The sequence below is a fragment of the Cebus imitator genome, unplaced genomic scaffold, assembly GCF_001604975.1.
Source record: "Cebus imitator isolate Cc_AM_T3 unplaced genomic scaffold, Cebus_imitator-1.0 Scaffold169, whole genome shotgun sequence".
In the NCBI taxonomy this organism is placed as follows: Eukaryota; Metazoa; Chordata; class Mammalia; order Primates; family Cebidae; genus Cebus; species Cebus imitator.
The window spans coordinates 456349-477071 of NW_016107484.1; the positions used below are offsets into that span (position 1 = coordinate 456349).

A 20723-nucleotide genomic window follows, 5' to 3' on the forward strand; every position below is an offset into this window, starting at 1 on the left:
AGACGGGGTTTCACCATGTTGACCAGGATGGTCTCGATCTCTTGACCTCATGATCCACCCGCCTCGGCCTCCCAAAGTGCTGGGATTACAGGCTTGAGCCACCGCGCCCGGCCTCTTTTCTTTTTTTTTTAAGATGGAGTCTTGCTCTGTTGCCCAGGCTGGAGTGCAGTGGCGCAATCTAAGCTCACTGAAACCTCCACCTCCTGAGTTCAAGCGATTCTCCTGCCTCAGACTCCCAAGTATCTGGGACTATAGGCACACTCCACAGTACCCGGCTAATTTTTGTATTTTTTTAGTAGAAACAAGGGTTTCACCATGTTGGCCAGGCTGGTCTTGAACTCTTGACCTCAGATCATCTGCCCGCCTTGGCCTCCCCAACTGCTGGGATTACAGGCATGAGCCACCACACCTGGCCAGGCAAATTCTAAGACAAACCCACACCACAGAGCTTGGAGACTGATGGTTCCCTTTGTCCCACCTCCTGCATTTGGTTTCCAAGCAAAGCCATGTCTTAGGACTCTTAAAATACTTTTCTTTTTGAGATGGAGTTTCACTCTTTTTGCCCAGGCTGGAGTGCAATGGTAAGATCTCGGCTCATTGCAACCTCTGCCTCCTGGGTTGAGGCCATTCTCCTGCCTCAGCCTCCCAAGTAGCTGGAATTACAGACATGCACCACCATGCCCTGCTAATTCCTGTATTTTTAGTAGAGACGGGGGTTTCACCATGTTGGCGAAGCTGGTCTCAAACTCCTGGCCTCAGGTAATCCACCTGCCTTGGCTTCCCAAAGTGCTGGGATTACAGGCGTGAGCCACCACGCCTGGCCTTTAAAACACTATTTTTAAATGGCCATAACCTTCTTAAGAAAGCTCTCAGGGTTGTAAAGAATGAAGCTGTAGTGAGCTGACAAGGAGCCCTGGCTTCTTATCTGGTTCCAGAACTCTCTGCCCAATGCCTTTTGTCTGCCTTGGCTCCTAAGACATAAACAATTGGGCCTTGTAGCCAAGCCCCTCTCCAAAGACCAGAAATCAAAGCAGATTAAACAGCCTGCCGCTGCTGCCAGCCCAGTCTGCCCCAAGCCCTCTGCTGCCAAGCTGCTTCAGTGAAACCAGATGGGGTGCCCACTTAGGGGAAGGAACAGTGGGCCCCGGTGGGGGAGGGGACCTGCCATTCTCGACAAGAATGTGATACTCCACACAAACTCAGTGTGTCACTCAGGGGTCTAGCCAGCACCCTGCAAATCGTTATGGGTGGGGGAGGGGAGTTGGGCTCCTGAGGGAACCATGGGGCCCAAATCCACTGAGTTTACGACTGAATTTCCAGGGGGAAGGGGTGGCTGTCCAGCAAGGTACCACAGCCTTTAGAAATTCCAGCCTGACTCTGGCTTTCAGGAATTGCCTGGAAAGTCGTGGGCCTGACTTCCACTAAATTTCCCCGTCTCTGTTCCACATGTCTGCTCGTGCACAAACTGGCCTGTACTCCAGGACGGGTCAAAGAACAGTTGGCCGGAGCCCCAGACAGCACTTGACCCAGACTGCGAGATGACCGCTTCTGTCCAAACAGTGCTTTTCTCCTGAACGCCATGGGGCGGCTCCTCCAGACCAGGGCGGGGGCTGGCCTTCCCCAGGTGGGACAGGGATGCTGGGCCACAGAGAGGTGAGGGGAGAAGGTCCACAAAATGAGGGTCTCCCACGGGGTCCCAGCCCTGACCCGGGTCTCTGAAGATCTAGGAGTCACATGCCAATCGGAAGAGGTACACATGCCCTGCAGCTTCTGACCGCCAACCACAGCTCCAAGTGGTCTCCAGGAAACCCCCAGACAAGGGCCCGAAATGCTAGGACTGTTAACTATTCAGATACAAAGGCAGCTAACACTTTGGCTCACGTATGTGATTCCATGCAAACCATGGCGCGAGAACAAGACTAGGAGAGACAGGAACTCGGTACAGAGCAGGTGCCCCTGTGAGACCTTTCCTTAGATCTAGGCAGAACAACACCTCACTGGGGCAAAAAGTCATCTCAGAGGCAAAGCCCAAGAAGAAATGGTGTGGTCCAGCCACAGAATGGAAAATTATTCAGCCATGAACATGAATGAAGCACTGATACATGCTACTATGTGGATGAACCTGGAAATCATTATGCTCTGTGAAAGAAACCAGACACAAAAGGCCACATGCTGAAGGACTCCATTTATATCAAATGTCCAGAACAGACAAATCCAGACACAGAAGGTAGGTTAGGGCTGGCCAGGGGAAAGGTGGGGAGACGCAGGAAGTGACTGCTTGTGAGTACAAGGCTTCTTTTTGGGGCGATGAAAATGTTCTGAATGGTAAGTTTTATGGTATATGAATTACATCTCAATTTAAATAAAATGAATATCTGAATAGCTGTGTTGGAAAAACAAGAACAAGTGGAACAACAAATGGGCCTTTTTTGCCCCAAGCCTCTGGGGATTTTGTTTTTTGGTTTGTTTGTTTTTTTTAGTTTGAGACAGGTCTGGCTCTGTTGCCCAGGATGTAATGCAGTGATGCGATCTCAGCTCACTGCAAACTCCGCCTCCTGGGCTCAAACCATCCTCCCGCCACAGCCTCTCAAGTAGCTGGGACTACAGGCATGCACAACCACACCTGGCTAACTTTTTTTGTATTTTTGGTAGAAAACAGGGTTTCACCATGTTGGCCAGGCTGGTCTCGAACTCCTGACCTCAAGGGATCCACCCACCTCAGCCTCCCAAAGTGCTGGGATTACAGGTATAAGCCACCATGCCCAGCCCCAAGTCTTCAGTTTTTGACCCAGTTTGGGACTATCTCACATGCCTGGGGACACATGGTCAAGTCCTAGTATGGGGAAAAGGACAGCAAGTCCAGGCCACTTGTCCTTTTCAGGGACACTTATGGAGCAAAGGACACACGTCAGTTACCTGAGCTTCCGGCCCTGGTCCTGGGTCATGGGGTGAGTGAGGGAAACTTGATGTCTGAGAAACTAGCACTGTCCCCAACAAGGGCAGAGAAAAGCCTCAACCCCAGTGAACTAGGGACATCCCCAGCAGAGACAGCAGAGACAGCATCCAAGGGAACTCAGACACTGGCTTCCTCGGGGCCTCTCACCAGCCAGATCTGGGGTCCCTGGGAGAACAAATGGCCAAGACCTGCCCTCGGACCAGGCCGGGCTCTTCCCGGGTCCACACCCATCCTCCAAACAATAGCGACCAAATCCCCAACCCCTCGCACCCCTTTCTCCACGTGAGAAGGAGAAAAAGGCAGGGTCCCTGAAATCTCACGGTGCTTTCTCAGAGATACTTCCTCTTCCACAAGGGGGTTTTGGCTGCCCCCAGCCTGGGGGTGAACAGAAACTCCAGGGCCTCCGGGTGGGGCTCTTACGGGCATCCCCCTGCCCCCACCCTGTGGAACCAAGACTGAGGCCAGCTCGAGGCAGGAAGCAGGAGGGAGAGGGGAACTGCGGATTCCAGAATGACCTGTCCCATACCCTGAGCACCTGCAGAGCTCAGGGGCTGGGCGTGCACACTCAGAGAGAAGCAACCCTCCTTACCCGTGTTCTGTCCTCAATCTCGTAGATCCGCAGCTGCATGGGCACGTTAAAGCTATGCAGGATGTTTCCGCCGAAGACCAATGAGTCTACAGGGGTGTAGACGGCATGGATCCAACCTGGGGTGGGAAGGGCAAGGAGAGGATGAGCCGCTGGCCCCTGTGGGCTCCCCCCCTCATGAGGCTGCAGGGAGGGAGAGTGAGTGTGCAGGAGGGTGCAGGGGGCAGAGAAGAGCAGCCAGGGCCTGGAGCGATGCTTCCTGCAGAATGCCCAGGCCTGGGCCACCAAGAGGACTCAGACCTACAGCCCCGAGTGGCCACCACTTGGCTTAAGTCAGGAGCTAAGAAGCTGCAGACCAGCCCCCACTTCTTCAGGACCATCATAACAAAAGCTTCTTCTGGGGACATGGCTACAATGGCCAGCAGAGGGGCAGGCCCATTTCCCCATCTCCATGCGGGAGCCTCGTCCCCCAGGTGGCACATGTTCCAGAGCCTTTCCTCACCTTCCCAGAGGGCTCACAAAGGATGGCATGATGAAGGAGTGACGTCCTGCCAGAGCTGCAAGAGCCAAGTCCATCTTCACTGGACTTGTCATCAAATTCTGCCCAGCCCCATTCCACATGCATGCCCCCTCAGCTCTGCCTCCACTCTGCCCCGAGGGCTGCCGGCTGCTGGCAAGTCTCTCCTGCGGCTTCTCACAGCTGGGGGCTGCAGCTTTTCATTTCCCCGGGCTCCCAGCCTGGAGCCAGGCACAGTCACCATCACAAGGGACATAGAGGCAGGGCCGGGCGTGGTGGTACACCCCTGCGATCCTGGCACTTTGGGAGGCTGAGGCGGGAAGATCGCTTGAGCTCAGGAGTCTGAGATCAGCCTGGGCAATACATTAAGACCTCGTCTCTAAAAAAAATTAAATAAGCCGGGCGCAGTGGTTCACACCTGTAATCCCAGCACTTTGGGAGGTCGAAGCGGGTGGATCACCTGAGGTCAGGAATTCGAGAACAGCGTGGCCAATATGGTGAAACCTCGTCTGTACCAAAAATACAAAAATTAGCCAGGTGTGGTGGCATGTACCCGTAATCCCAGCTACTTGAGAGGCTGAGGCATAAGAATCACTTGAACTTGGGAGGCGGAGGTTGCAGTGAGCCTAGATCGCGCCACTGCACTCACAGCCTGGGGGATAGAGCCAAAAACAACAACAAAAAAATTTTACAGATGAGGAAACTGAGGCACAGAAAGTGAAGTCACTTAGGATTTTGAGCCCAGGAAGTCGGGCTCCGTGTGGCCCATGAGGGCTGAGGAGAAAGCACCTCACTCATTGGGACACACAGCTATCGCACTGCAATTCACATGGCCAGACCGAAAGTACTCAGGGAACTTGTGTGTAGCTCCCGGCTGCCAGGTTGCACAGCGTGGGGCTAGGGGACAGGCAGGAGGAGAATCAACCCCAATTCACAGATGCTGAAACTGAGGGCACAAGGGGGGAAGCCACTTGCTGAACAAGTCACAGCTGACAAGCGACAGTAGCTCTGTTTTTAGCCACCAGGCTGCACAGCTGCCGCGGCATCAAAGGCTCTGCACAGGCCTGCCGAGTCCCAGGGGACAGGCAGGGAAACGGAGGGGAGACAAAAAGAGAAATGCAGAGAGAAATAAGGACAAGGGCGGACAGAGGCAGAGTGACTCACAGGGAAGGACAGAGGAGGGTCGGCAGGGGGAAGGGTGTAGCAGAGGCAAGGGTACCCCAAGACCCTGCACCCTGCAGCGTCTAGCCCTGGAAGCCACCGTCCCCTCCTCTCCTGGACATGCACTTTACTGTTTTTGCTCTAAGGAAAATTACAGCCACTGCCCCTGCCCCCCCAAGGCCAAGCGGTTTCAGTCTCTTCCCCCAGTGAAACACACCAGCCCTGAGTCACAGGCGGCTGCTGGAAACAACACTCCCGCTTGGGAAGACAAGTGCAGAGGCTGCGAGGCCACCGCTGGCATCTGCAATGGCCACTTAGCACTGGCCCTCCCCACCAGGCAATTCGTGGAACAGAGCTGGCTGTCCTCAGCGGACAGCAAGGGAAAGCGTGTCGCCGGGAGCCCAATGCTGCTGGGTACAGGCACAAGGGCTTTGCTTCAGGGAACCTCATTCCATGCTTGGCTCCCCCGGTACCATCAGAGGCAGCTGCTCTGCTGACCAGGTGTGCGGTTGCAAGAGGCCGTCGAGCTCCCCAGCTTTCCCTCCGCACCGCCTCCACCCTCCTCTGCACAGGGGCATGGCTGCCGCTCTGAACACGCCTCCGTCTCCACATCCCCTCCAGTCTCCCGCCTCTGCTGCCTACAGGCTGACCTCAACATTTCCACGTTTCTACCAAGTGGAAGCATGTTATCGAATGTTGCTATTGTCACCGTGCCTGTTATCCTGGCAAAACTTCCTAAGATTGGGACCCGGGACCACCAGGGTCACGCGATGCATAGGCAGTTGTATGTTACACAGCCCCACAAGCCCACCTCCCTCCCTGCAGAAATCCCAAGACCAGGGGCCAGCGTTTAAGACTGTCCTCTCCACTCCCTCCCTACTGGGGAACGTGGTGAGCAAGTCCTGAATCGACACGAGCAATTAGTGTTAGTATCTGTGGTCGTCTCAGTGGATCACAAGGGCTCTGGTAGAGGACGGTGCTCATGTACATCCGTCTTTACCAGCCCTGTATTCTCTCTGTTCTCCCAGCAAGTGCAGAGGCCAACACACCTAAATAAATCTGACTAGTCCTGACGCGTGAGCAAAGAGGAACACAGAATAGAGCTGCTGCTGCAAGGAGGGGGCAGGGGATTGGCACACCCAGACACTCGAGGGATTCTAGAAGCTTCTACCCCCTCCTCTTCCCAACCAGGGCCTGAAGGGTGGGTCAGGCGGCCACCGCTGGGTTAGCCGCCACAATGTCCCTCTCCTGCTCATACCTGCTTCATTACCCACAGGCCTCCCTCGGGAAGAAGGAGGCATGGAAAAAGCAGCCTTCATGGGCCCCATCCATACCCACCCTCCAATGGCCTCTCAACAGCCCAGGAAGCATGAGAGCCGGTGTCCCCAGGCTGCTGCCTGGGCTGGGGATGCTGGCGTCTGCCTCCTGCTTCCCAGTCACAGTCATCGACAATATGAAGGCAATAAACAGAGGCTATTCAGGCCAAGCGACCAGGGACAGAGGCAGTCATGGATGGGAAGCCAGTGACCCGCAAAGCAGCACATTCTCTGGGACCTGAGAGGGGCCAAGAAGGGCAGCGGGGCATGTGGAGTCTTACCCACAACCAAGACGCTCAGGACTTGGGATCCAAAGGCCCCACCCACATCTGCCTCCTCCTCCGCAGCTTCAGCAGGAATAAACCCAGAGGTCTCAGAAGTCGACACGACCTCACAGACACCCACGACCCAACCGGATCCTGGCCTCCTTCACCGGCATCAGTGAACTCCCTGCGCTGGGCCAGGATCAGGAACCGCTGAGATGAAGTAAGGATGGCCTCTCCCCTCGAGGATCTCATAGTTGGGACTGGGGGCCAATTATTTCACACCACCCCCTGTTACAAAAATGGAGATATTTCTTTGGTTGTTGTTTTTTTGAGACAGAATCTTACTGTGTCACCAGGCTGGAGTGCAGTGGCACCATCTCAGCTCACTGCAACCTCTGCCTCCTGGGTTCAAGCAATTCTGCCTCAGCCAGCTGAGTAGCTGGGATTACAGGCACGCGCCACCACACCTGGCTAATTTTTGTATTTTTAGTAGAGATGGGGTTTCATCCTGTTGGCCAGGATGCTCTCACTCTCTTGACCTCGTGATCCACCCACCTCAGCCTCCCAAAGTGCTGGGATTACAGATGTGAGCCGCCACGCCTGGCAAAAAAAAATTTTTTTAACATGAAGAATACGCCGGACACGGTGGCTCACGCCTGTAATCCCAGCACTTTGGGAGACTGAGGCGGGCGGATCACCTGAGGTCAGGAATTCAAGACCAGCCTGGCCAACAAGGTGAAACCCCTGTCTCTAAAAAAATGTGGAGAATATTAAATTCTCCACATATGCCTGTAGAGAAGATAAATAAGGTACATGAAACATTGGTTGGATCAGGCTATGCTACTCCAGCCTGAGCAACAGAGTGAGATCCTGACTCAATAAAATAAAATAAAAATTTTAAATGTTCATTGCTTAGAACTGTGAACTATAGCTCACCTAGGCTGGTACAGGCAGAGTGGGGAGGCCAAGCCCACAAATGTGGCCAGGATGGTGCCATTGCCCAGACCGAGCTGGAGGAAAAAGACATCACCTGGTTCACCCCAGGCACTTAAAGTTCCCAATTTCCTATTCCCCGGGGGTGACTTCCACTTCCAGCTTTCTTTACTGCTCATTATAAGGCTAATACCTGGCGACCCCCTAGGCATGCCTGACCCTGGCCTTGATGACCTGACCCTGACGCTGTATTCTCACCTCCTTTGCCTCATCAAGGTATGGCCACCTTCGAAAGGGGCAAACCCAAGCCCCTTTCTCCAGATCATCCTATTCCTCAGTCATCTTAAATGGTCTTCCTCTTTCAGGCAGCTCTCCTAGATTATCTAGGGATAAGGTTTAAAGAATCACCAACCCTGAAGCACAGCCAGGACCCAGCTCCTTGATCTCAGACAAAACATAGTGCCATTTAAAGTCTTCCTTGGTCAGCCAGGTGTGGTGGCTCACGCCTATAACCCCAGTACTTTGGGAGGCTGAGGCAGTTGCATCTCCTGAGGTCAGAAGTTCGAGACCAGCCTGGCCAACATGGTGAAACCGCGTATCTACTAAAAATACAAAAATTAGCCAGGTGTAGTGATATACACCTGTAATCTCAGCTATTGGGGAGACTGAGGCAGGAGAATTGCTTGAACCCGGGAGGTGGAGGTTGCAGTGAGCCAAGATGGTGCCATTGCACTCGAGCCTGGGTAACACAGTGAGACTGCATCTCAAAATAAATATATAAATAAATAATAAAGTCCTCCTTGGAGGCCGGATGTTGTGGCTCATGGCTGTAATCCTAGCACTTTGTGAGGTTGAGGCAGGAGGATCACTTGAGGCCAGGAATTTGCACTTGGCCAACGTGGAGAAACCCTGTCTCCACTAAAAATAAAAAAATTAGCCAGGCGTGGTAGCATACACTTGTAATCCCAGCTACTCAGGAGGCTGAGGCACAAGAATTACTTGAACCCAGGAGGCAGAGATTGCAGTGAGTTGAGATCATGCCCACTGCACTCCAGCCGACAAGGTGAGACTCTGTCTCAAAAATAAATAAATAAATAAATAAATAAGGTCTTCCTTGGATTCATAGCTGAATTCTATCAGATATTCAAGTGGGTGGATCTCTTGAGGTCAGGAGTTTGAGATCAGCCTGAGCAACATGGTGAAACCGTGTCTCTACTAAAAATACAAAAATTAGTCAGGCGTGATGGTGCATGCCTGAAATCCCAGTAACTTGGGAGGCTGAGGCTGGAGGATCGCTTGAACCTGGGAGGCGGAGGTTGCAGTGAGCCGAGATTGTGCCACTGCACTCCAGCCTGGGCAACAAGAGTAAAATTCAGCTTCAAAAAATAATAATAATAATTACTTAATTAAAAAATAAAGATGACCTGGTACCGATTCTGTTGACACTATTCCAAAAAAGAGGGAAAGAGAGAGTCCTCCCTGAATCATTCTATGAAGCCAGTCACCCTTATACCAAAACCAGGAAAGGACATAACAAAAAAAGGAAAACTACAGACCAATATCCCTGATGAACACAGACGTAAAAAAACCTCAACAAAATACTAGCTAACTGAATCCAACAGTGTATCAACAAGATAAACCCTCCATGACCAAGTGGGTTGTATACCAGGCACGCAGGGATGGTTTAACAGACACATGTCAATAAATGGGACACACCACATAAATAGAATTAAAATTAAAAATCACATGATCATCTCAACAGACACAGAAAAGGCATTTGACAAAATCCAGAATTCCTTCATGGTTAAAGTCCTCCTAAACCATCAACATCCTGTGAGCTTGCAGAGAACTGAAGACTCCCTGAGCTGCGGCTGAAGTGATCTGCCCGCTTGGGTCTCCCAAAATGCTGGGATTACAGGTGTGAGCTACTGCGCTGGCCCCTAGATGAGTATGTGAGGCCAGTGTGGCAAGAGGAGACGTGCCTAAGGTCACACTGTGGTGATAAGAACTCAGGGCAGAGGCGGGAAACACCAGAATTTGATTCTCCACTTCAGTATGGAAAAACTCCCATCCAGGGAGCCGTAAACCCTTCCTGGGTTTCCGAAGACCCTCTCCCCAAAGCCGCAAGTCAAGTACCATGAATCTCAGATGTGTGTTTGTACGTGGCTCAGACAGTGTGGATGCTGGAAAGAATCCTCAGGCCCCGGGGAGCACCTAAAATACTCATCTAGAGGCTGGGCACAGTGGCTCATGCCTGTAATCTCAGCATTTTGGGAGGCCCAGGCGGGCAGCTTATTTGAGCCCAGGAGTTCAAGACCAGCCTGGACAACATGACAAAACCCCATAGCTACTAAAAATACAAAAATTAGCCAGGCATGGTGGCAGGCACCTGCAATCTCAGCTACTCGGGAGGCTGAGGCAAGAGAATCGCTTGAACCTGGGAGGTGGGAGTTTGTAGTGAGCCGAGATTGCGCCACTGCACTCCAGCACCTGGGAACAGAGCGAGACTCCATCTTAAAAAAAAAAAACAAAAAAACACTCATGTAGGTCAGTGGATCCTGAGTCTCTGGTCCTTCAGTTTTCTTTTCTTTTCTTTTTTTTTTTTTTTTTAGGGGATGGGTGGGGGAATCCTTTAGTTTTCACTGGTTGGAAACAGAATGAGAAAAACTATCAAATTTAAAGTGCTATCCTTTGTTCTGACATTTTATACTTGTAACATTTTTAGTATCAATAGACCACAGGGTCTGTTGATCTTAACTGCCCATCTTTAGTAAAATTACAAGTTGGTAACTTTGTATCTGTTCCTAAGTGTTTTTTGTTTTTTGTTTTTTCACTAGTCCATGAAATCAATCGCTGGGAACCACTGAACTAGGTTGTACCCTCCAACCCTGCCTCACCCCTGCATCTCAGAAGCCAGCAATTTCAACTGTCCCTTTTCTACTTCCCAAAACTCCCAGGGCGGAGGTGGGGGGGAGCAGGGGCAGGGCGACGGGAAGAATCCTGGTATCTCAAAGCATGACCCTTAGGGCCAGAAGTCTTCACCCAGATCTAACTGGACTCCTGCTTGCGCATCTCAAATGCACGTTTCCTCTTCCTGGCTTCAGTAGACAGCCACACCCACACCCCTGCTGCTGCTGCTCCTCAAGACCTCCCCCAACTTGCTTAAGTCACCAACATCAACACCCACCCCATCCCACACAGGGGGAAAGTGATGAGCCACCTCCCAGTTCTAAGCACTGTTAGGCTCAGAAGATGGGGCTGGGAGGGAACTTGAGGGTCCCAGAGTTCAGCTCCACCCCACCCTCTGGTAGAGATGGGAGAGCTGAGGCGCAGAGAGAGGAAGAAACCAGCTAATGTCACAAAGAGAGTCAGCAGCAAGGCCAAGAGCCTTCCAGTCATCCTTTGAACCCAGGGCCCAATCCAGCAACACCTACAGAGTGGGCTGAGCACAGCTCCATTAGAAGGAGGATACCACCTCCTTCCCCAGTCTCTACTTCACATCTGCCAGGGTATCCCCCATAAATGCTGACCACCAAGTGCAATAATCCCTTCCATCCCAAGCAGGAGTCTGTCCCTTCCCTGAGCCAAGCAGCTCTGAGAACAGACCTGGGGCCATGGTAACAAAGTCACCCCCGCACTAAACCCTGACACTTCCAAACCCCAAATCTCCCTAATAGGGAAGTCTCCTGTTTCTGCCCAGCATTCTAGAAGCACCCAGGTGTGCAGGCCCCGTCCCCATAGCGGAAACTGCTACTACAACCACCACTAATGCTTGATGTCCAGACCTAAGGCCAGCTTCCAGCGCAACTCGAAGAAACATCCTAGTGGCCTCAGGGGATACGCCTATCCTCCAGTCTAAGCTTCCACCCAGTTGTAGATTCTCTGCAAGTGCCTTGACTCATCTGTATCTACCTTGTACTTGCATGCCTTCAGTGACAGGGAGCTCACTACTTAACAAAGCAAGTTATTCCAACACCACTCGGCTATACTCCTTCCAGGAGACAATCCTTCGCCCAGCTGACTGCAGTTACCATATGCCTTCACTTCCTCAAGTAAAGCAGCCCACTTCCTCCTTCAAACTCATCTCACCTGATGTGGTTCCTAGACCCACCTACACCCCCCTTAAGGTTGCTTTGCCCTCCAAAGTACAATGACTAACAGGAACAAAACCTACAGGCTAGGCGTGGTGGCTCATCCTGTAATCCTAGCACTGCGGGAGGCCCAGGAGGGATAACCCCTTGAGGCCAGGAGTTTGAGATCAGCCTGGACAACATGGCAAAACCCCATCTTTTCTAAAACTACAAAAATTAGCTAGGCATATTGGTGCATGTCTGTAATCCCAGCTACTTGGGAGGTTGAGACATGAGAATTGCTTGAACCCAGGAGGTGGAGGTTCCAGTGAGCCGAGATCATGCCACTGCACTCCAGCCTGGGTGACAGAGCAAGACTGTCTCAAAAAACAAACAAACAAACAAAAAACACTCCTACGTGTGGCCTGACTCTCCTCTACACAGCAGGACTATCACCTCCGTCATTCTAGGTACAATGCTTCCATTAAGGCAGACTAAGAGGTAATTCCCTGACTCCTAGGTCATCAGCCACATCCACTAGTGACTGAGCCTGGAACCGGCCAAAAGCCCTTAGTCCATCACCAATGAACTGGAGGTAAGGAGGTGTTAGCTCACTCAGTCCTCATGACCACCCTGGGGAAATCTTAATCCCATTTGACAGATGGGAACACTGAGGCACAAAGAAGCGAAGTCACAGTCTGTAAGTGGCCAAGTCAGAATTCCACTGGAGACCATGCACAGTCCTTCCCCAGACCCTGCCTCGGGGCAAACCCAACCCCATTACCCAAAACACAAATCTCCATAGGAAGTCCTGAGGAGGTATTCAGGTCTCCCCTGAGACAGCCCAAGGCTATCTCCGAGGGAGAGAGAATTCCAGCCGCAGGTGGGCTGTGTGCAGAAAACTGCGAGGCTTCTCCCTCCAGCCCAAGGCAGGCTCTCCTCAGGGACTGCCAATGGCCCATCAAACCCACCAGCCCCAGAGCAACCCTCAGGAGGCCGAAAACCCTGGCCCAGGCCGCAGGGACTTGGAGAGCCCAGAGAGAGTCCCTCGGAACCTACCGGAAGGGATGAAAAATGTGTAGCCCTGTTTCAGCTCAATTCTTTGGCATCGTTCCACACGGTCTCCCAGAAAGATGTCACTCTGTTTGCCTGACAGCACCCACTCCTCATACAGCGCCAAATTGTGCAGCGTTGGAGGAATCAGCCAAAAAATCTTGGGAGGAAATGCAGGCAGTCAGCTGGAGACCCAGGCCCAAGACGGCCCAGAGAGAGAGCCCCTCTGCCTGGGGTTAGGGGAGGGGGTGAGACACCGGGGGACATGGGAGGATCCCTCCCTTTGGACCTTCTGCAAGGCCAGGCCCAAAGAGCCTCTGGGGAGGTGGGAAGGGCTGTGCCCACCTTCAGGGAACCTCCGTGCCAGCTGAAATCCCGGGATGGGAGTACTTCCTGGACTGGGTGGGACATGCTTTCTCCTGAACCACAGGCTCTTCTGGGAGGTGGGGGCAGGAGAGGAAGGGAATTTCCTACACTGTGTGATAAAATGGCCCAGTAAATAAACCCGGCTTGTGCACACTTTGGAGAAGGAGGAAAAACATCTGGAATCAAGTGGGTTGACTTCCTCCCAGAATTTCTTCCAACACGTTCAGTTAAAACAAACGCACATGCAGACCCAGCCAAGCAGGTGGCACAGGCATGTTTTCAAGAAGCACCCACCTCCAGGGACACCTACGTCCCCACGTGGACACGAAACAAAAGCAGGCAGAGGGAGCACCCTTCTCATTCTGTCCCTGGGGCGAAATGTTCTTGGAGGCAGGTGGCACTGGCAACTAGACTTTGAAAAGGTCCCAGGGCTGGAGCTGAGATGGCAGCCAGGGCAGAGATGGCAGCCAGGGACAGTGAATGCTGGATGTTCTCATGCCAAACCCCAGCTTCAAATCTGACCCAAGGGGCTTAGAATGCTGGACTGGGTGAGCGGGGCAGGCCTGCATGGGTGACTAGATGTGATGTAAAAGTCATGAACTTGACCTTTCCCTTTAGAAGGAAGACGTGGTTCTACAGGAAGAAGGGACCCTGGGCCAGGAGCAAAGGCCCATGCCTATAATCCTAGCACTTTGGGAGGCCAAAATAAGAGGATCACTTGAGCTGGGAGTTTGAGAACACCCTGAGCAACATGCTGAAACTCTGTCTCTACAAAAAAATACAAAAATTAGCAGGGCCTGGTGGCGCATGTCTATGGTCCCAGCTACTCGGGAGGCTGAGGTGGGAGGACTGCCTGAGCCCGGAGGTAGAGGCTACAGTGGGCTGTGATCTCGCCACTGCACTCCAGCCTGGATGACAGAGCAAGATCCTATTACTTAAAAATAAAAAATTTTCAAAAGAGCGATCCTGAAAGAATTCCTGGGGCAGGGCTGGCTGGAGGAGGGAGGTGGGAGGAGGCAGAACGGTGAGTGAGCCCCTCCCCACACAAACAGCTGGAGATGCACAAAAATTTAAAGGCAACTGAAACTCACCTTCCCACCTCGGAAAACGTGGTACCAAACGGAAGTGCCTCCAAAGTCGATGTGGAAGTCAGTGAAACAACCTTTCACACTCATCAGACAGTACCTGCAGCACAGAGGCAGGGAGATAGAATAACACACAAGTCAAGAACTACATCACAAGAGGTAAGCAAAGGACTTCAGAGGTCCCGAATTGGCACCCTTTTATAAATGCTGACACTGGGGAATTTTTTTTCTTTAAAAATCCAAGTGTAATCGGAGTTCCCCATGGGGGAAGCCCCTGTGATCAGGTGACGAATCTCCTTGGTCGCCTACCTACCCCAGAGGCTGGGAGCATATACTTGTTTTCAGATTCTTGTGAGAAGTAGCAACCCACAGGCCACCTCACAGGTTCCTAATACAGGGTGGTTTTGGGTTTTTTTTTTTTTTTTTTTTTTTTTTTTTTTTGAGATGGAGTCTTGCTCTGTCGCCCAGGCTGGAGTGTGGTGGCGTGATCTCAGCTCACGGTAACCTCCGCCTCCTGGGTTCAAGCGATTCTCCTGCCTCAGCCTCCCGAGTAGCTGAGACTACAGAGGCATGTCCACCACACCTGGCTAATTTTTTTTTTGTATTTTTAGTAGAGACGGGGTTTCGCCGTGTTAGCCAGGATGGTCTAGATCTCCTGACCTTGTGATCCACCTGCCTCAATCTCCCAAAGGGCTGGGATTATAGGCATGAGCCACCATGCCCAGCCTACACAGGGTGGGTTTCTACACTTGCCCCGCCTCTGCCCGCCCCCAGATAGAGGCTTCTTCTCTGTTCCTTCACAGCTTGGATACCTGCAGTTCTCCCAAGCTGCCAGCCCCCTTTGCAGCAGCTGGGCCCCCTGGAATTCAGTTATAAACCACCTGCACGGCTTGCCAATTACCAGTCCCATTCATCTCATTCATTCAACCAGAGGTCCAGCCCTGAGCCAGCTTTGGCCTTGAGAGAAATGCGTAAGAATGCAGAAGACCCCTGCCCCTAAGGATGTGACACTACTAAAGGAGCAACGCACAGGAAAAGTTAAATGATCAAAAACAAACAAACAAACAAAACTGCAATTGACTGCCAAGTAAACAATGCAGCTAGAAAAGTAAGGGGGGGGGTCCAGCCACAAAAGACCACTCGGTATCTGGTCCCACGTATAGAAAACGTCCAGAGTAGACAAATTTATAGAGATAGAAAGATTAGTGGATGTCAGGGGCTAGGGGGCAGGAGAATGGGGAGCGACTGCTAATGGTTACAGGGTTTCATTCTGGGGCGATGAAAATGTTCCAAAATTAACTGTGGTTGCAAAACTCTGTGAACATACTAAAATCCGTTGAATTGTACATTTTGACATGGGTGAATGGTCTGTGAACTCTGTCTCAGTAAGGCTGTTATAAACAAGCAACGAACTGAAGAGAAATTAAATTGGGGGTGGTGGCCACTCACAGAAAGACAGGAGGAGGGAGAACTTGGACCTTGGAGGCTGGGGCGAAGGAGTGCATCCAGGGGAGGCAGGAACCGGCCAGCAGCCACTCCTTCTCAGCGCTATGGAGGGCTGCAGAGCCCACCCTTCCTTGCAGGAAGACCCAGGGTTTCCCTCCTCCCTCAACTGCTGCTCTTGCAGGAGTGGGGCAGAGCTTAAGGAGGAGAGGGCACAGAGCAGGCTTCCAAGTCCAGGCCTGGCAGATGACGGTACCAGGGACCCCTCCCGACCACTAGCCCCTTCCCACAACAGCCCAGGTGGCATGGATGGGCAGCCTCCCCACCGCTCACGCCCATGCACCTTGGCATCTCCAGAGCCCGCAACACATGCTTACCCCACTGACCTCTTTTCCCCGCTGCACTTTGCTTTTCCATGGTTTGGGGAAGAGGGGAGGAATGGGGCGGGGACGGACAAGGAGGAGCCAGCAGCGTGCTGGCCCGAGTGGAGATAATGCGGGGAGTGGGGCTGAGCTGGTTAGAAGGCAGAGGGCTCCAGGTGCCCCCTCCCTCCCTCTGGCTGCCTTTTGCACCTCGCTTTCAGGTGGACCGGGGGCTCAGCAGTATGCAGGCGGCGTGCCCGCGTCCCTCCTCCCGATAGGCTGGAAGGAGCCTTAACCATGTGTCTGCAGGAGGCTGACAAATCAGAAGGCCTTCCAGTACATCAGAGCCCCGCTGCCTAGCAACCCCATCGGAGGGGTGTAGTTGACAGCACAGGACGCAGGCTGTCACGAAGACAGGCGCGGGCTGCGGAGCTGGCACTGGGGCGGTAACAGTCCCGACTCTGGCTCCACACCGTCCTCACCTGCAGGCCGGCTGGGCCCAGTGGGGTCCCGGCCTGAAGGCCTGGGTGATCCTCTTCTCTCCAAGGAAAGGGGGGGTCCTGAAGCCCTCACCCACCCCACCCCCACGGACCACACTGGCCTCTTCTCTCTAAGCACCACTTCAAAATATTAGTCCTCATTTCCCTAAAACCATCTCTTCGACTACGGGATTTTTTTTTCTTTTTTTAATCTAACCTTGGTTTCCACCCCCTCCAGGCCTCAGCTGAACACAGTCTAGGGAAAACAATCTAAGTATGTTCGGGGTGGAGCTCGGAGAACGTGCTTCTCCTGTTGGCAGCTGGATGCCCGCGGGTACCCACAGCAGAGAGGAGAAGACAGGAGCTCGCTTCTTGGGCTGTGGGCCGCAGGGTTGCCTGGCTAACCAGGTCACCCCCACCCTGCCATCCTCGAGTTCCCCCCCCATCCCCGACCTCCCCAGCACGTGCAGAAAACGAGAATCCCTGCAAGCTGGCTGCAGTGTGCAGGGAAAGTTCTCCAAGTTGAGTCTGCGTCTGATCTGCCCTCTGGGTCACCCTCTAGCATCCAGAGGCCCCTCCGGGGGCTGGGGCCGCCTCTTCCAGACCTGCCTGTCCCGGAGAGGCCCCTCCTCCCAGTGTCCCTCATTTCCTGGCTGCCAAGCCTGGCCGCCCCTCCCACCCTGGGATCGCACGCTTTAGAAGAGCCAGGGTGTCTGGGACAGCGTGGCTTTGTCTGGCCCCTGCAGCGGGCAGGCCACCCCCGCGCCCGCCCTGAGCTGGTTCAGGGGCTCCCCCCTGGCTCGCTCGCGCGCTCGCTCTGGCGTGACGCCTTTGCACTGACCTCTGCAGCTTCCTCTTCCCAAGCACACCGCAGTCACATGGGCACCCCGGCTCGGTGCCACGGCCGCTAAGCTCTCCCCGCGGCCAGCCGGCTAGCCCGGCTTCCGCCTGGGCCTCGGCCGCCCCCTGCCCAGAAAGCCGCGCCCCGGGCCGCCCCCAGCTCAGGTGGCTTCTGTGCAGCAAGGCACCCTCCAAGTTTGCGGCAGATCATCGGGAGCCCCCAAACTGAGTCCTTATGAGGTTCCCACCGCCAAGGCCGGGCAGGCGGGGAGGAGGGCGGCAGGAGGGTCGCTGCACCTGCAGCACCAACTTTGGGGCGCTGCCTGGGGGCTGCGGAGGCGGGGCGGCCCCGCCCCACCCTTTTCCCTCCAACTTGGCGTAACTCCCCCTGAGGCTCTGGCGGCGTCCCCGTGGGGAAAGGGCCGGGAGGGGCCCTGGAACGCGGGCACCCGAGGGGCGCGGGAGGTGCCAAGCGCGCGGCGTACACTCGCACCCTACCCCGGGAGACACAAAGAGCGGCTCCGCGACGCCAGGCGTGCAGCCCGCGGGCGGGAGGCCACCCACACCCGCCCCGCGCAGCGCCACAAAGGAGGGGGTGCCCGGGCAGCGCGGCCCGCGGTTACCCTCGGCGGCGGCGGCGGCGGCGGCGGCGGCTCCCGGGCTTCCCCTTCGGCTCCCGGGCGTCCCCTTCGGCGGCGGAGGCTCGACGCACGCCCGGCCCCGCTCCCGGCGGCGACGCGAGCCGAGCCCCCTCCACGGCGCTGCCAGGCCCCGACCGAGGACACGGGGCCCCTGCTCGCTGCCTTCCTTCCGCGGGGAGCCCGGCGCTGCCTGCGCTCATGCCCGCGCTGAAACTGAACACCCGCGGCGCGGGGCAGACAAGGAGGCGGAGGGAGGCCGCGGGGCGACCGGGAAGCAGCGCGAGCCGCCGGCAGGAGACGCCCCTCGCCCAGCCGGTAGGGATACAGGGTTGGCTCTCCCCAACCTCCTGCGCCCAGTGTTCCAGAGCCAGCAAAGCCACCTTCCTAAAATGCGCCCCTCCAGGCACAGCCATGGAAAGGTCCCAAGCTAGGGGCAGCGGGGAGTGTGGGATCCCGAGTGTGGCCGCGCAGAGAAGGGGAAAGCGGCTCTGACCCCAAGACCACGAGCTGTGTGACCTTAGGCAACTCACTTCCCCTCTCTAAGGGGCGTCCTCACTGCTCAGCACTGAAGTTCAACTCTGCATTCTAAGATGTTCTTTTACTGCCCCTTTCCCTGCCTGGTGGCTTAGTGACTGTGTGCCCACATCATAGCATGATTGAGAGAATCCTTGAGATAAATACACATTCACTGCATCATCCAAGCTACGGTACCTGAATTACTTAATGCAAACATCACAACGACCCTAGAAAGTCATTCCCAGGATTCCCCCTGTTTTCAGGTGAGAACACAGAGGCTTGTGACTCCAGGCTCGAGTTCCGGTCCAGCCTCCGGTTCAGGTCATCAGTCTAACAGAGGCAGGGCTCACCCAGGCTGCCTGTCTCCCAGTCCCTCAGCTTTGCCCTCATTAGGTCCACCTGATACACCCTAACTCAGGAGTCCAGAGGGGACAGGTAAACCTCACCACTAACTTCCGGCTGCAGGTGGTGATCCCATTCAAATCAGAAGTCCCACCCTCCAGATAACCAGAGTCCCCGCCCTCCTCCCACCGGCCACACCCTTCCCCCAAACCACAAGTGGGCGGGAGGTGGTCCGATGGCCTCTGCCGGGGCAGATTACAACCTCTGGATTCTTTCTCCAAACCCTAGCCACAGGGACTAGTGAGGAATATTAACAGGTTCTAATTACAAAGTGCTAATAACAATAATAGCCATTTACATGTGTGACCTCGTTTCACCCCTAAGACAACACGATCATCAGCACAGTGGTGCTGTCATGCCTTTAGTCCCAGCTACCAGGGTGGCTGGGGTACGAGGATTGCTTGAGTCCATGAGGTCAAGGCTGACGTGAATTATGACTGTGTCACTGCACTCCAGCCTGGGTGAGACAGGAGACCCTCTCTCTTAAAAACAAAAATAAAAATAAATGTGAGGTTAAATGAGCTAGGAGAGGAGACAGCCCTGATGGCTGGACCAGGCTATCCACATGAGATAATTATGTTTTTAGACGCAAATCCTTCAGCTCCTTGATGGCAGGGCCTATATCTGATTCATCTGTGTAACCGTAGCACCCTGCAGCAACCCTGCAATTACTCCATTGGGCTGTGTGACATTGGACTGATCTTCCCCCTTTCTGCAACTCAGAGTCCCACTAATCAGGGGCCTCTAACTGGTGTCTTCATGGAACATACCAGGCCCAAGAAGCACTTGGTTTGGCCAGCTTTTTTTGTTTGTTTGTTTGTTTACTTTTAAAGGAATCTCAGTTACCCACGAGCCTCATCAGCCCCTAATGTCTTTGGTGAATTTTTTTTTTTTTTTTTTTTTTTTTTTTTACAGAGTCATGCTCTGTTGCTCAGGCTGGAGTGCGGTGGTGTGATCTCAGCTCACTGCAACCTCCATCTCCCGGGTTCAAGCCATTCTCCTGCCTCAGCAGGAGAAACCCTGTCTCGACTAAAAATACAAAATTTAGCTGGGTATAGTGGCGCACACCTGTAATCCCAGCTACTCTGGAGGCTGAGGCAGGAGAATCGCTTGAACCAGGGAGGCGGAGGTTGCAGTGAGCAAAGATCACGCCATTGCACTCCAGCCGGGCAACAAGAGCAAAAACTCCTTCTCAAAAGAGTCTCATTCTGTCACCCAGGCTACAGTACAGTAGCGTGATCACAGCTCACTGTAGCCCTGATGATCTGAGCTCAAGTAATCCTCTTGCCTCAGCCTCCTGAGTAGCCAGGACTACAGGAGCACACCACTGTGCCTGGCTTTTTTTTTTTTTTTTTTTTTTTTGAGACGGAGTTTCGCTCTTGTTACCCAGGCTGGAGTGCAATGGCGCGATCTCGGCTCACCGCAACCTCCGCCTCCTGGGTTCAGGCAATTCTCCTGCCTCAGCCTCCTGAGTAGCTGGGATTACAGGCACGTGCCACCACGCCCAGCTAATTTTTTGTATTTTTAGTAGAGACGGGGTTTCACCACGTTGACCAGGATGGTCTCGATCTCTTGACCTCGTGATCCACCCGCCTCGGCCTCCCAAAGTGCTGGGATTACAGGCGTGAGCCACCGCGCCCGGCCCTTTTTTTCTTTTTTTATTAGAAACAAAGCCTTGGCCGGGCGCGGTGGCTCAAGCCTGTAATCCCAGCACTTTGGGAGGCTGAGGCA

At 53.9% G+C, this 20723-nt stretch overlaps 1 protein-coding gene across 16 annotated transcripts in view; it reads right to left on the bottom strand.

Moving 5' to 3' along the window:
• The window catches only part of KDM2B (lysine demethylase 2B), a 162651-nt gene that overhangs the window by 97465 nt on the left and 44463 nt on the right, over nt 1–20723 (bottom strand). For 13 of the 16 annotated variants that reach the window (XM_017544268.2, XM_017544262.2, XM_037744193.1 and 10 more), the window contains 3 exons: nt 14316–14409; nt 12865–13018; nt 3546–3661 (listed from right to left, as the gene is read on the bottom strand). In XM_017544268.2, coding sequence (XP_017399757.1) covers nt 3546–3661; nt 12865–13018; nt 14316–14409 — 364 coding nt within the window. Of the gene's footprint in view, nt 1–3545; nt 3662–12864; nt 13019–14315; nt 14410–16129; nt 16354–17434; nt 17939–20723 lie in introns of those variants that run through there. The other 3 variants (XM_017544277.2, XM_037744194.1, XM_037744195.1) reach the window with 3 other exon arrangements.